The sequence below is a fragment of the Zalophus californianus genome, chromosome 8 (assembly GCF_009762305.2).
Source record: "Zalophus californianus isolate mZalCal1 chromosome 8, mZalCal1.pri.v2, whole genome shotgun sequence".
Lineage (NCBI taxonomy): Eukaryota > Metazoa > Chordata > Mammalia > Carnivora > Otariidae > Zalophus > Zalophus californianus.
In genome coordinates this window covers 12,261,375-12,275,603 of record NC_045602.1, presented here as the reverse complement: position 1 = coordinate 12,275,603, position 14,229 = coordinate 12,261,375, and the positions used below count along the sequence as shown (strand labels likewise).

Genomic DNA, 14,229 nt, shown 5'->3' with positions numbered 1-14,229 from the left:
CGCTTAACCAACTGAGCCACCCAGGCGCCCACTGTGCAACTTCTTAAAATTGTAAAAATTACATAGTTCTACTCTCTCATTCCAAAGCTGACTTCTAGCCCAGCACAAGACATAACATAGGACTAAGGCTGAGCCAGAGGATGATGGGAGATCATAGGAGGAGAGAATACAGACGGAAAGAGAAGAAAGAGAACATATTAGATTCCCTAAGTAGAATGGAACTGAATCCTGTCAAGAAAGCCACAGAATAACATTGCCATTGGATTTAGCCAGTACCAAATTTTAGATATGACTGAGAAGCATATAGAATTCCCTAAAAGCTCCACAGCTGGAAAATAGGAGTTAAGAAGCTTAATAACTTATGAGGAAAATGGATTTGGGTTTGAGGAGCCAAGAATGGGAATGAACATTAAATCTCTTACAACCACTGAAAAATACAGCACAGCAAATAAGAACTTATCAAAGCAATATTACTATCTTAAAATAGTATTAACAAGTACAGTAATAGGATTCTTTGCTTTTAAGATGTCACACCAGGTCAATCTAAACCATACGGCATAAAATTTCATTTGACAGGGCACCAATGGAACCGAAGGAAGTGGACATATTTCCTTGCTATGATTCAGTATCAGGTGGGTTAGATTAAATGATAAAATATTTAGGAAAGGAAAGGGAAGAGAAATTTGAAACAGGCAAGTTATTTCATACATATGAAATATTTTATGAAGTCCTTTCTATATCTAGCTTCACAAAATTGATGAGCCCAGTTAAGAATATTCCCCAAAAATGAGGATCCTGGTTCTAGCTTTGCCCTTTGTAACTGCATGCCTGAGCACCCTCTGTAAGACTCCCCTGACCCATATTTGCACTCATCTCCCTCCTCCTAAAACCACAGTTTATCACTTTTCATCCTTCCCTTGGGTCACTGCCAAAACGTCTATATTCTCTGCAATCCACTTGATTTCCATTTCTATTCCTAACTCCAGTTTCTTCTTTTTCCATTATCCTCAAAAGAAAGGACTCTTAATTCATGAGAAAGCAAGAAGAAAATCTCCAAGTGCTCAAAAGGTAAACCAAAAAAAAAAAAAAAAATCATGTATGCTGAATTTTGCATGAGGGGTTTGGAAGTAACTATGGTGCTGTATACTCTTGGGAAAAGAAAAAAGACATACTTGCAACATGTTTTGAACAAATTTTGTTTTGATCTTGTTCTAATTTCAGCCTCACTTGATTTTTCTTGAAACACAACAGAACTACACTGCCAAAATGACAACTCATAATGTAACCTCTTAAAAATTAAAAGTACAACTTACCCCATTATCCAAAACAGAGAGCTGATCCCGCGCTGCAACACCTCCAATTATCAGAAGCTCCCTGAAATAAATACCATAATGATAACATAAAAAAAGATTAAAGCTTCCTTTATTGTTTGATTTATTGTATCCATTTCTCTTAAGTGGAAATGAAGGTTGAGTTAGGTGAGAAAGAATCTACAACAAAAGGCTGCAGGAGGGTGGAAAGCGAGCACTTCATTTCTAGCAGCCACATAAATGCTAGAGCAGGCCGACATGCCAAGGAGCACATGAAAGCTCAGAACCCAGAGGATGCCAGTTCTCGTTCATCTCCATGTCCTCCTGTACTAGGTTAATTGCTGGGGTTCCAAAATCTGCTTTCAATCTATACCTTCTTGGACAGTTGTGGCTGTATGTGTATAAAATATCTCTGAAAGAATATATAAATATCAATTTTTAAAACTTGCCTCCAAGGCAGGATAACTAAAAACTGGGGTGAAAGACTTATTTTTCACAGGATATTCTTTTGTATTGTTTGAATTTTTCTCATTCCTTATAATTTTTTTTTCTTATGTTTAGGTTAAAAAAGATCATCTTATGCCAAGGCAATTCTGGGGGCGGGGGGGAAGAACAGTCTTTTCACCAATGGCGCTGGAACAAATGGATATGCACATGCAAAAGAATGAAGTTAAATCTCTTCTTTATACTACACACAAAAATTAGCTCAAAATGAATTACACTGCAATTATAAGACATAAACCTATAAAACTCTTAGAAGAAAACATAGGGGTAAATTTTCATGAGTTTGTGTTGGGCAAAGTCTCATCACATACAACACCAAAAACAAAAGCAACAAATGAAAAAAAAATTGGACCTCATCAATATTAAAAACTTTGGTACTTCAAAGACACTATCAAGAGAGTGAAAATATTTGCAAATCCTATTTCTAATAAATAATATTACATGGGTATCAGAATATATAAAGAACTCTCACAACTCAACAAAAAGACAACCCAATTGAAAAATGGGCAAAGAATGTGGACATTACAAATGGCCAATAAGCATAAGAAAAGATGTTCAACATCATTAGCTATTAGGGAAATGCAAATCAAAACCATAAGATACTACTTCACACCCATTAGGATGGCTATAATCAAAATGAGAGATAAGTGTTGATGAGGATTTGGAGAAACTGGAACCTTCACACAAAACTACTAGGAATGCAATATGGTGTCACTTTAGAACACAGTTGGGCGGTTCCTGAAAACACTGAACATGAAGCTACTATATGAGCCAGCAATTCCACTACTAGGTATATATCCAGAAGAAATGAAAATGATGTCCACACAAAAACTTGCAAACTAATGTTCACAACACAGTAGCCAAAAAGTGGTAACAACCCAAATGTCCATCAACTAATGGATGCATAAGCAAAAACATGGTGCATGCATACAAATGGGACACTTTTGGGCAATAAAAAAGAACTAAGCACAGATCCACACTGAACCCTGACAACATCATGCTAAGTGAGAGAGGCGAGTCAGAAGAAAGCATGTTATCACCCAATCCCATTTATGTAAAATGTCCAAAAGAGGCGAATCTATAGACAGAAAATATATCAGTGGTTGCCTTGACATGGAGAGGTCAAGAGGAAACCAAATGGCTCTTAACAGGTACAGTGTTTCCTTTGAGGGTGAGGAAAAAGTTTAAAAATTGGTTTTGTTGATAGCTATACAACTCTGTGAATATAATAAAAACTAAAAGCAACCTGAACACTTTATAAAGAGTGGATTGTATGGTATGTGAACTAGACCTCACTAAAGCTGTTTACCAAAAGATTGTCTCCTTCTTATAAAGCAGGCAAAATTACGTCCTGATACAGCCAGATAACTTTCAATCAGAAATACCTACCATGTATCTTCCTTTATTAATTTTATTTTTAATGATCAATCTTTTAAAAAATCTTAGAACACACTAAGAAAGTGGATGATTTTAACACTGAGTCTTACAACACTACGACTGATTAAGAATTGGCTTTATGGTTTCCTACCTTCATCTTGAACAATTTAGATAGGAGAAATACAGAACACAAAGTGCTTTCTCACCTATGAATGTCCACTATCTTAGCATAGTCCCTAACCACCTACCACTCTAGAGCCATTACATTTCCTAAATCTGGTAATATTAGATGCCAGATTATCTAGGTAAGAATCACCTGAAGAGTTGCCATTCTTAAGAAAACAAAAAATTCTAATTCCTATTCCCTGGAAATTCTGATTCAGTATATCCAAGAGAAGAACAATAAATAATTTATATCTTTAAATAAGGTTCCTAAGTTCCCAGGTTTGGAAACTATGGTCCTTAAATCTATCATTTCTTCTGCTACAATAATCTTAACCACTTTCCTTATCAGATATATTTATCCCTACGAATTTAGCAGAAGATACACACACCCCAATCTATGCTTGTGTGCAAAGCACTGTAGGCTTGAGGAATATAAAAGAACTGCCCTTGACTTAAGGATTGTAAAACTAAATTGGGATGAGCAAAGCTATGCATATTTAAAACAAGGAACACTAACATGTGACAGTGTATAAGGATTAAGGTGAGGCATACACAGTCAGTGGTATCCCAGGAGGGAGAAAGGACTGGGCTGGTACAGCCAGGTTAGCTTCACAGACTAGGACTTGAGCTGGGTTTTCAAGGAAGGCTCATTTGTACAGAATACCAAAATGAGTAAACCACAATTTTACCTTCTTAACAAATAAATTGATTTTATTATTCATCTTCCCTTCCAGTCCCTGTCCATAAGCACGTTAATCTTTACACATAATTATAGCATAAAAATCCATTCATATTAGCATTTTACATTCTTCCAAAATACACTCCCTCATGAAGAATTCCAAGTCCCTTAGGCGAGCAGGTGCCCTGGTTGTGTCCTCCGACAGCGACTTTCCCTCTCGTACCCCAGGCATTCTATCCCATTTATTCCACTGTTCCTCTCCCTTTCACACAAGGCCCACACCCCCACACTTAATTCTGTGAAAGCAAAGACTTTCTCATTGTTATGGCCCTGACCCTGAGCCTAAGACTTCACACACAGTAGGTATTCAAATAGTTCCCAAATTAGTGACATGCATCAATCCTCAAAACAAAATTAAGAATTATTTTACCTGAAAAATTGCATCAAGTATAATTTATCCCTGAGTAAGTTTAACTTGTAGGAAAGATCAGTATTAAAAAGATGGTCCTGTGTGATGTCAACAATTCCAAGTTTCTGAAACCACACGGTGGTGATGCTGGTACAACCTGACTATGCCAAAAAGGACTGAACTGTACACTTTAAATGGTGACTTTTATGGTGTGAGAATTATGTTTCAATAAAAAAGGTAATTAAAAAAATCAAGTGACAAATCAACCCACAGAGTAGTTTATAAGGTATGGCCTTCCTCAAAACAAAAGGCATTGCTAGTGAGGAAGGAGCTCCACATGATCACCTAACTTATGGTCTCCCTCAAAGGTACCCAGAGCCCTCTAACTAGGTAGTGACCAGTGAAAGGCCAAATGGAAAGTCCTCATCCCTGTGAGACAGACTAGACTTAGCTTCCCCAAAGTTTACCAACATGCTAGAAACAGTGATATATTTTCTACACAAATGAAGTAATGGATCTAAACTGAATGAAATGTTCCCTTTAAAAAAGTAATTTTTGGGCGCCTGCGTGGTACAGTCACTTAAGCCTCCAATTCTTGGTTTTGGCTCAGGTCGTGACCTGAGGGTCATGGGATTAAGCCCCACTTCAGGCTCTGTGCTCAGGGAGGAGCTGGGTTTGCAGACTCCACACCGGGTCAGCTGCCAGAAATAGAAACACTCGGTCACAGGCCGGGTGAGCACGGAGTGTGGCCAGAGACCACGGAGACGGGAGTGACTGACTGCTTTTCTCTGGGGGCACACTGAGGAGCGGGCCCCGAGTTCTCAGCTCCTCCAGGCAGAGAGTGGGAGGCCACCATTTTCACCCTGGTCCTCCAAAGCTGTACCGAGACCTTGCAAGGAACAAAAGCTCCTGAGAGCAAACCCGAGCAGCTTGCTTAGCCCCGACCAACAAGGGCGGGGCAATTCCGCCTGCGGCAAAGACATTTGGGAACCATGGCAACAGGCCCCTCCCCCAAAAGATCAGCACGAACAGCCAGCCAAGACCAAGTTTAATGATCAATGAGAACAGCAGAACTCCAGCGCTAGGGGTATACTGCACAAAGAATTCATGGCTTTTTTACCACGATTCATTAGTTTTTCAACGTTAATTTTTTTAACTGTTTTTTGTGGTTTTTTTTTTTTAATTTTTCTTTTTCCCTTTTTCAACCAACATCTTATCAATCCCTTTTTTAAAAAAATTTTTTATTTTTCATTTTTAGAGTCATATTTTATCCCTTCATAGTAGTTACCCTTATTTTTGGCATATATATATAAGTTCTTCTCTCTTTAAAATTTTGAGATACAGTTTCTTCTAACAGATCAAAATATACCCTAAATCACTACTGTATGGCTTTGTTCTAGTCTCCTGCCTGATCACAGTCTCTCCCTTTTTTTTTCTTTTTTTTAAATCTTCTTTCTTCTTTCAAACAACTTCTTATCTTATCAATTCCGTTTATAAAATCTTTTATAATTTTCAATTTTACAGTCATCTTCCATCCCTTCATTGTATCAACCCTTATTTTGTACATATATAAGTCTTTCTTCCTTTAAAATTTTAGGAGGCACTTTCTTCTAACAAAACAAAATATGCCCAAAATCCAGTGTGTGGCACTGATCTATCCACTAGCCTGATCATATTTGATCATATTCTGTTTTTTTTTTGTTTTGTTCTGTTTTTGTTGGTTTTTATCTTTTTCTTTTTTTTTCTTTCTTTTTTCTTTCTTTCCCTTTCTTTTCCCCTGCTTTCAGGTCTTTTCTGATTTGTGTAGAGTATATCTGCTGGGGACGTTGTTAACCTGTTAGCATTTGTTCTCTCATTCATCTGTTCTCCTCTGGACAAAATGACAAGATGAAAAAAATCACCTCAGCAAAAAGAACAAGAGTTAGTACCGTCTGCCAGGGACCTACTCATTATGGACATTAGTACGATGTCGGACCTAGAGTTCAGAATCATGACTTTAAAGATACTAGCTGGGCTTGAAAAAAGTGTGGAAGTCATTAGAGACACCCTTTCTGGAGAAATAAAAGAACTAAAATCTAATCAAGTCGAAATCAAAAAGGCTATTAATGAGGTGCAATCAAAAATGGGGGCACTAACTGCTAGGATACATGAGGCAGAAGAGAGAATCAGCGATATAGAAGACCAAATGATGGAAAACATGGAGGCTGAGAAAAAGAGAGATAAACAACTACTGGATCACAAGGGCAGAATTCGAGAGATAAGCGATACGATAAGATGAAACAACATTAGAATATTTGGGATCCCAGAATAAGAAGCGGGGGCAGAAGGTATATTGGAGCAAATTATAGCAGAGAACTTCCCTAATGTGGGGAAGGAAACAGGCATCAAAATCCAGGAGGCACAGAGAACCCCTCTCAAAATCAATAAAAATAGGTCAACACCCCGACATCTAATAGTAAAACTTACGAGTCTTAGAGACAAAGAGAAAATCCTGAAAGCAGCTCAGGAGAAGAGATACGTAACCTACAATGGCAGAAACATTAGACTGGCAACAGACCTATCCACAGAGACCTGGCAGGCCAGAAAGGACTGGCATGATATCTTCAGAGCACTAAATGAGAAAAATATGCAGCCAAGAATACTATATCCAGCTAGGCTGTCATTGAAAATAGAGGGAGAGGTAAAAAGTTTCCAGGACAAACAAAAACTAAAGGAATTTGCAAACACGAAACCAGCCCTCCAAGAAATATTGAAAGGGGTCCTCTAAGCAAAGAGAGAGCCTAAAAGCAGCATAGATCAGAAAGGAACACAGACAATACACAGTCACAGTCACCTTACAGGCAATACAATGGCACTAAATTCCTATCTTTCAATAGTTACCCTGAATGTAAATGGGCTAAATGCCCCAATCAAAAGACACAGGCTATCAGATTGGATTAAAAAACAAGACCCATCAATATGCTGTCTGCAAGAGACTCATTTTACACCCAAAGACACCCCCAGATTGAAAGTGAAGGGGTGGAAAACCATTTACCATGCTAATGGACACCAAAAGAAAGCTGGGGTGGCAATCCTTATATCAGACAAATTAGATTTTAAAACAAAGAGTGTAATAAGAGATGAGGAAGGACACTATATCTACTTAAAGGGTCTATCCACCAAGAAGATCTAACAATTGTAAATATCTATGCCCCTAACGTGGGAGCAGCCAATTATATAACGCAATTAATAACAAAAGCGAAGAAACACATTGACAACAATACAATAATAGTGGGGGACTTTAACACGCCCCTGACTGAAATGGACAGATCATCTAAGCAAAAGATCAACAAGGAAATAAAGACTTTAAATGACACACTGGACCAAATGGACTTCACACACATATTCAGAACATTCCATCCCAAAGCAACGGAATACACATTCTTCTCTAGTGCCCATGGAACATTCTCCAGAATTGATCACATCCTAGGTCACAAATCAGGTCTCAACTGGTACCAAAAGACTGGGATTATTCCCTGCATATTTTCAGAACACAATGCTTGAAACTAGAACTCAATCACAAGAGGAAAGTCGGAAAGAACTCAAAATACATGGAAGCTAAAGAGCATCCTACTAAAGAGTGAATGGGTCAACCAGGAAATTAAAGAAGAATTTAAAAAATTCATGGAAACCAATGAAAATGAAAACACAACTGTTCAAAATCTTTGGGATACAGCAAAGGCAGTCCTGAGAGGAAAGTATATAGCAATACAAGCCTTTCTCAAGAAACAAGAAACGTCTCAAATACACAACCTAACCCTACACCTAAAGGAGCTAGAGAAAGAACAGCAAATAAAGCCTAAAACCAGCAGGAGAAGAGAAATACTAAAGATCAGAGCAGAAATCAATGAAATAGAAACCAAAAGAACAGTAGAACAAATCAACGAAACTAGGAGCTGGTTCTTTGAAAGAATTAACAAGATTGATAAACCCCTGGCCAGACTTATCAAAAAGAAAAGAGAAATGACCCAAATCAACAAAATCATGAAGGAGGAGAGATCACAACCAACACCAAAGAAATACAAACAATTATAAGAACATATTATGAGCAACTCTGTGCCAGTAAATTAGAGAACCTGGAAGAAACGGGTGCATTCCTAGAGATGTATCAACGACCAAAATTGAACCAGGAAGAAATAGAAAACCTGAACAGACCTATAACCACTAAGGAAATGGAAGCAGTCATCAAAAATCTCCCAACAAACAAAAGCCCAGGGCCAGATGGCTTCCCAGGGGAATTCTATCAAACATTTAAAGAAGAATGAATACCTATTCTCCTGAAACTGTTCCAAAAAATAGAAATGGAAGGAAAACTTCCAAACTCATATTATGAGGCCACCATTACCTTGATCCCAAAACCAGACAAAGACCCCAACAAAAAGGAGAATTACAGACCAATATCCTTGATGAACATGGATGCAAAAATTCTCACCAAAATACTAGCCAATAGGATCCAACAGTACATTAAAAGGATTATTCACCATGACCAAGTGGGATTTATCCCTGGGCTGCAAGGTTGGTTCAACATCCGCAAATCAATCAACATGATACAATACATTAACAAAAGAAAGAACAAGAATCATAGGATCCTCTCAATAGATGCAGAAAAAGCATTTGACAAAGTACAGCATCCTTTCATGATCAAAACTCTTCAGAGTATAGGGATAGAGGGTACATACCTCAATATCATAAAAGCCATCTATGAAAAACCTACAGCGAATATCATTCTCAATGGGGAAAAGCTGAGAGCTTTCCCCCTAATGTCAGGAACGCGGCAGGGATGTCCACTCTCACTACTGCTATTCAACATAGTATTAGAAGTCCTAGCCACAGCAATCAGACAACAAACAGAAATCAAAGGCATCCAAATTGGCAAAGAAGTCAAACTCTCACTCTTTGCAGATGATATGATACTTTATGCAGAAAACTCAAAAGACTCCACCCCAAAACTGCTAGAACTCATACAGGAATTCAGTAAAGTGGCAGGATATAAAATCAATGCACAGAAATCAGTGGCATTCCTATACACCAACAACAAGACAGAAGAGAGACAAATCAAGGAGTCGATCCCATTTATAATTGCACCCAAAACCATAAGATACCTAGGAATAAATTTAACCAAAGAGGCAAAGAATCTGTACTCAGAAAACTATAAAATACTCATGAAAGAAATTGAAGAAGACACAAAGAAATGGAAAAACGTTTCATGCTCATGGACTGGAAGAACATACATTGTGAAGATATCAATGCTACCTAGAGCAATCTACACATTCAATGCAATCCCCATCCAAATACCATCTACTTTTTTCAAAGAAATGGAACAAATAATCCTAAAATTTGTATGGAACCAGAAGAGACCCCAAATAGCCAGAGGAATATTGAAAAAGAAAAGCAAAGTTGGCGCCATCACAATTCCGGACTTCCAGCTCTATTACAAAGCTGTCGTCATCAAGACAGTATGGTACTGGCACAAAAACAGACACATAGATCAATGGAACAGAATCGAGAGCCCAGAAATGGACCCTCAACTCTATGGTCAACTCATCTTTGACAAAGCAGGAAAGAATGTCCAGTGGAATAAAAGTCTCTTCCACAAATGGTGTTGAGAAAATTGGATAGCCACATGCAGAAGAATGAAACTGGACCATTTCCTTACACCACACACAAAAATAGACTCCAAATGGTTGAAAGACCTAAACGTGAGACAGGAGTCCAACGAAATCCTAAAGGAGAACACAGGTAGCAACCTCTTCCACCTCAGCCACAGCAACTTCTTCCTAGAAACATCGCCAAAGGCAAGGGAAGCCAGGGCAAAAATGAACTATTGGGATTTCATCAAGATAAAAAGCTTTTGCACAGCAAAAGGAACAGTCCACAAAACCAAAAGACAACTGACAGAATGGGAGAAAATATTTGCAAATGACGTATCAGATAAAGGGCTAGTATCCAAAATCGATAAAGAACTTATCAAACTCAACACCCAAAGAACAAATAATCCAATCAAGAAATGGGCAGAAGACATGAACAGACATTTTTCCAAAGAAGACATCCAAATGGCCAACAGACACATGAAAAAGTGCTCAACATCGCTCGGCATCAGGGAAATCCAAATCAAAACCTCAATGAGATACCACCTCACACCCGTAAGAATGGCTAGAATTAACAAGTCAGGAAATGACAGATGTTGGCGGGGATGTGGAGAAAGGGGAACACTCCTACACTGTTGGTGGGAATGCAAGCTGGTGCAGCCACTCTGGAAAACAGTATGGAGCTTCCTCAAACAGTTGAAAATAGAGCTACCCTGCAATCCAGCAATTGCACTACTGGGTATTTACCCCAAAGATACAAATGTAGGGATCCGAAGGGGTACGTGCACCCCAATGTTTATAGCAGCAATGTCCACAATAGCCAAACTGTGGAAAGAGCCAAGATGTCCATCGACAGATGAATGCATAAAGAAGATGTGGTATATATATATAATGGAATATTATGCAGCCATCAAAAGGAATGAGATCATGGGGCACCTGGGTGGCTCAGTTGGTTAAGCGACTGTCTTCGGCTCAGGTCATGATCCTGGAGTCCCAGGATCAAGTCCCACATCGGGCTCCCTGCTCAGCAGGGAGTCTGCTTCTCCCTCTGACCCTCTTCCCTCTCGTGCTCTCTATCTCTCATTCTCTCTCTCTCAAATAAATAAATAAAATCTTTGAAAAAAAAAAGGAATGAGATCTTGCCATTTGCAAGGACATGGATGGAACTGGAGGGTGTTATGCTGAGTGCAATAAGTCAATCAGAGAAAGACATGTAACATATGACCTTGCTGATATGAGGAATTTTTAACCTCAGGAAACAAACTGAGGGTTGCTGGAGTGGTGGGGGGTGGGAGGGATGGGGTGGCTGGGTGATAGACATTGGGGAGGTATGTGCTATGGTGAGCGCTGTGAATTGTTCAAGACTGTTGAATCACAGATCTGTACTTCTGAAACAAATAATGCAATACATGTTAAGAAAAAAAAAAGAAGAAGAAGAAGATAGCAGGAGGGGAAGAATGAAGGGGAGTAAGTCAGAGGGGGAGACGAACCATCAGAGAGGACGGACTCTGAAAAACAAACTGAGGTTTCTAGAGGGGAGGGGGGTGGGGGGTTGGGTTAGCCTGGTGATGGGTATTAAAGAGTGCACATTCTGCGTGGATGGAGCACTGGGTGTTATGCACAAACAATGAATCATGGAACACTACATCAAAAACTAATGATGTAATGTATGGTGATTAACAATAAAAAATTTTTTAAAAAAATCTCTCTCCCCTCTCCCTCTGCCTCTCTGCACCCCCCACCCCCACGCACGTGCACACGCTCTAAAATAAATGTTTAACAAATACAAAATAAAAAATTAATTCTTACTGATATTGTTTTATACACCATGACATTTCATGGAAAAGAAAAATCTCAGTTTACTTACTTTTGAACAAACTTATCAAACAAGAGTTTTAGGGGTGCCTGGGTGGCATCCAACTCTTGATTTCAGCTCAGGTCATGATCTCAGGGTTGTGATATCTAGCCTCTGTCTGGCTCTGGGCTGGGAATAGAGCCTGCTTAAGAGTCTCACTGCCCCTCCCCCACCTCACCTCCCCATCCCAGAGTGTGAGTCGCTCTCCCTCAGGAAAGAAAAAAAAGAAAAACAAAAACAAAATAAACATTTAAAAAACTTAACAAGAGTTTTATATAAAAACTAAATGCTACTATATATCAAAATTAAAGAGTTACACACTCACACCTGTGCATATGTATGCATACTGAATTTCTACATTTTTTTTTTTTATTCTTCTTCCAAAACACCTCAAACCTAAAAACAGGCATTTGAGCACAAAAGGAAGCTTTACCTTAACTTAGGATTATCAATATATTTCTTAAACTGCTTGACGTTATTCAAAGTTTGTTCAGCTAACTCTCGGGAGGGCTCGACGATGAGAGCTTTCGGAGCATTGGGCAGAAACTTCGTTTGTGCCACTTGTGCATTACCTTAAGAAAATAAAAACCAATGGAACATGTTCAAATCACCCCTCAATACCTTTAGTTGTAAAGCATGAGTGCAAATATTCCAATATCAAAATTTTCAATAACAACTGTCAAAAAGTATAGGAGATGTTCATAAAACAAAATAAAGCTAAGATTCCTAAAATGAGCTACAGCTTCTTTAAATTTACTTGCAATGATTGCAATTGATTATACGTCTTGCGTTAAAATAAACAAGCTATGAAATGTATTTATTTTAAGTAACTGAAACTGATTAGCCAACACAATGGTAGAGTATGAGCTTTGGAGTCCGACTGCTTGGGTTTAAATTCAGTTCTACCACTTACTTGCTGTGTGACCTTGGGCAAGTTACGTCAAGTCCCTATTCCTCGAGGTCTTTGTCTGTAAAATGGGAAGAGTACTACCTTATAGGGTTGTGAAGATTAAATAATTTACGTAAAGAACTTTAACACAGTGCCACGGCACTTAATAAGCACAATTTTATAAATACTAGATATCATCATCATGATCAAGTTCCCCAAAATGCCTAAACTGAAACCAAATACTCAAGAGTTTATGAGTTTATGAATTAGGTTTTGAAACTGAATTTTACTGACGTGTTCAGTAAAGATGTGTGACTAAACCAGCACAGGGAGCATGTGTAACTCACTCACTATGAGAAGCCTCCTTACTGGAGTTTTCACCAGTACCCCATTCTTGCAATTCTTACCCATTCAGGAGCAATACCTGTGTGCTGTGATTTAACAACATAACTATCCGATGCCTTGGAAAGAGCAACAAAACCATCTTTTGGTGGAAACTTAAATTCTTCTTCACCGAAGTTAAATTTTAGTTCGGCATTCTAGCATGGAATAAAGGGAGAAAATGAAAATTCTTAACCTAACAGCAAACTAACCAGTACAAAGTAAAGCGTATCAAAGTAGCTTATGAAAATTCTTAACCTAACAGCAAACTAACCAGTACAAAATAAAGCGTATCAAAGTAGCTTATAATCATAGCATCATTTTTCTGATTACCTTCAAAACACAAGCAGGAAAGAGGGCTTGGTTCTTCATATGTGGTGGTATTTCAAATGCCAGACCAAGGTCTTTTCCTTAAAAAAAAAAAAAAAAAAAAGAGAAAGAGAAAGAGATTGCGGAAAGTGAAATGACCAGAAAAGAACATCCACATGTTGACATCATCAAATCTACCAACCTACCCGCATTCATGCTTTCCCATCCTATTCCCACGGATAAATTGGGCTGCCTAATGTCAAACTCTTCACTTTTTTACTTTACTCCTACAAGTGCCCCTTCACCCGCTCTACATTTTCAATCATTCCCTTCATACTGATTACTTCCATTAGACACTTCAACATGACAGTCCATGGCATACAAGCATACTATAACACTAAAACACAGACAACCTCCCTGAATCCACATCTTCTTCTATTTACCTTCTATTTTTCTTCTCTCGTTTGTAGTAAAACTCCCTGATTTCCATTTTCACTGTGTCATTTCAATTCATCCCATTCTCTGTTGAAATGACTCCCAATCAGGCTCCCCCCAGTTCACCCTTCACGCTCACAAAAACAGAGATCATCAGTGATATCCACTTGCCAAACCCAGTAGTTAATCTTCATCTTTCTTTCTAGGCTACCCCCATCAGCAGCACTGGATACGATCTGATTCTTCCCTTCTTCAAATACTTTCTTCACCTGGACTACAGGACCTCAGT

At 38.5% G+C, this 14,229-nt stretch overlaps 1 protein-coding gene across 1 annotated transcript in view; it reads right to left on the bottom strand.

The window, feature by feature from the left end:
* Window positions 1-14,229, bottom strand: part of DDX1 (DEAD-box helicase 1) — a 41,356-nt gene that overhangs the window by 14,610 nt on the left and 12,517 nt on the right. The window contains exons 11-14 of the mRNA XM_027622043.2: window positions 13,530-13,606; window positions 13,240-13,354; window positions 12,360-12,498; window positions 1,314-1,374 (exon numbers count right to left, since the gene is read on the bottom strand). Of these exons, the coding sequence (XP_027477844.1) occupies window positions 1,314-1,374; window positions 12,360-12,498; window positions 13,240-13,354; window positions 13,530-13,606 (392 nt within the window). The remainder of the gene's footprint in view (window positions 1-1,313; window positions 1,375-12,359; window positions 12,499-13,239; window positions 13,355-13,529; window positions 13,607-14,229) is intronic.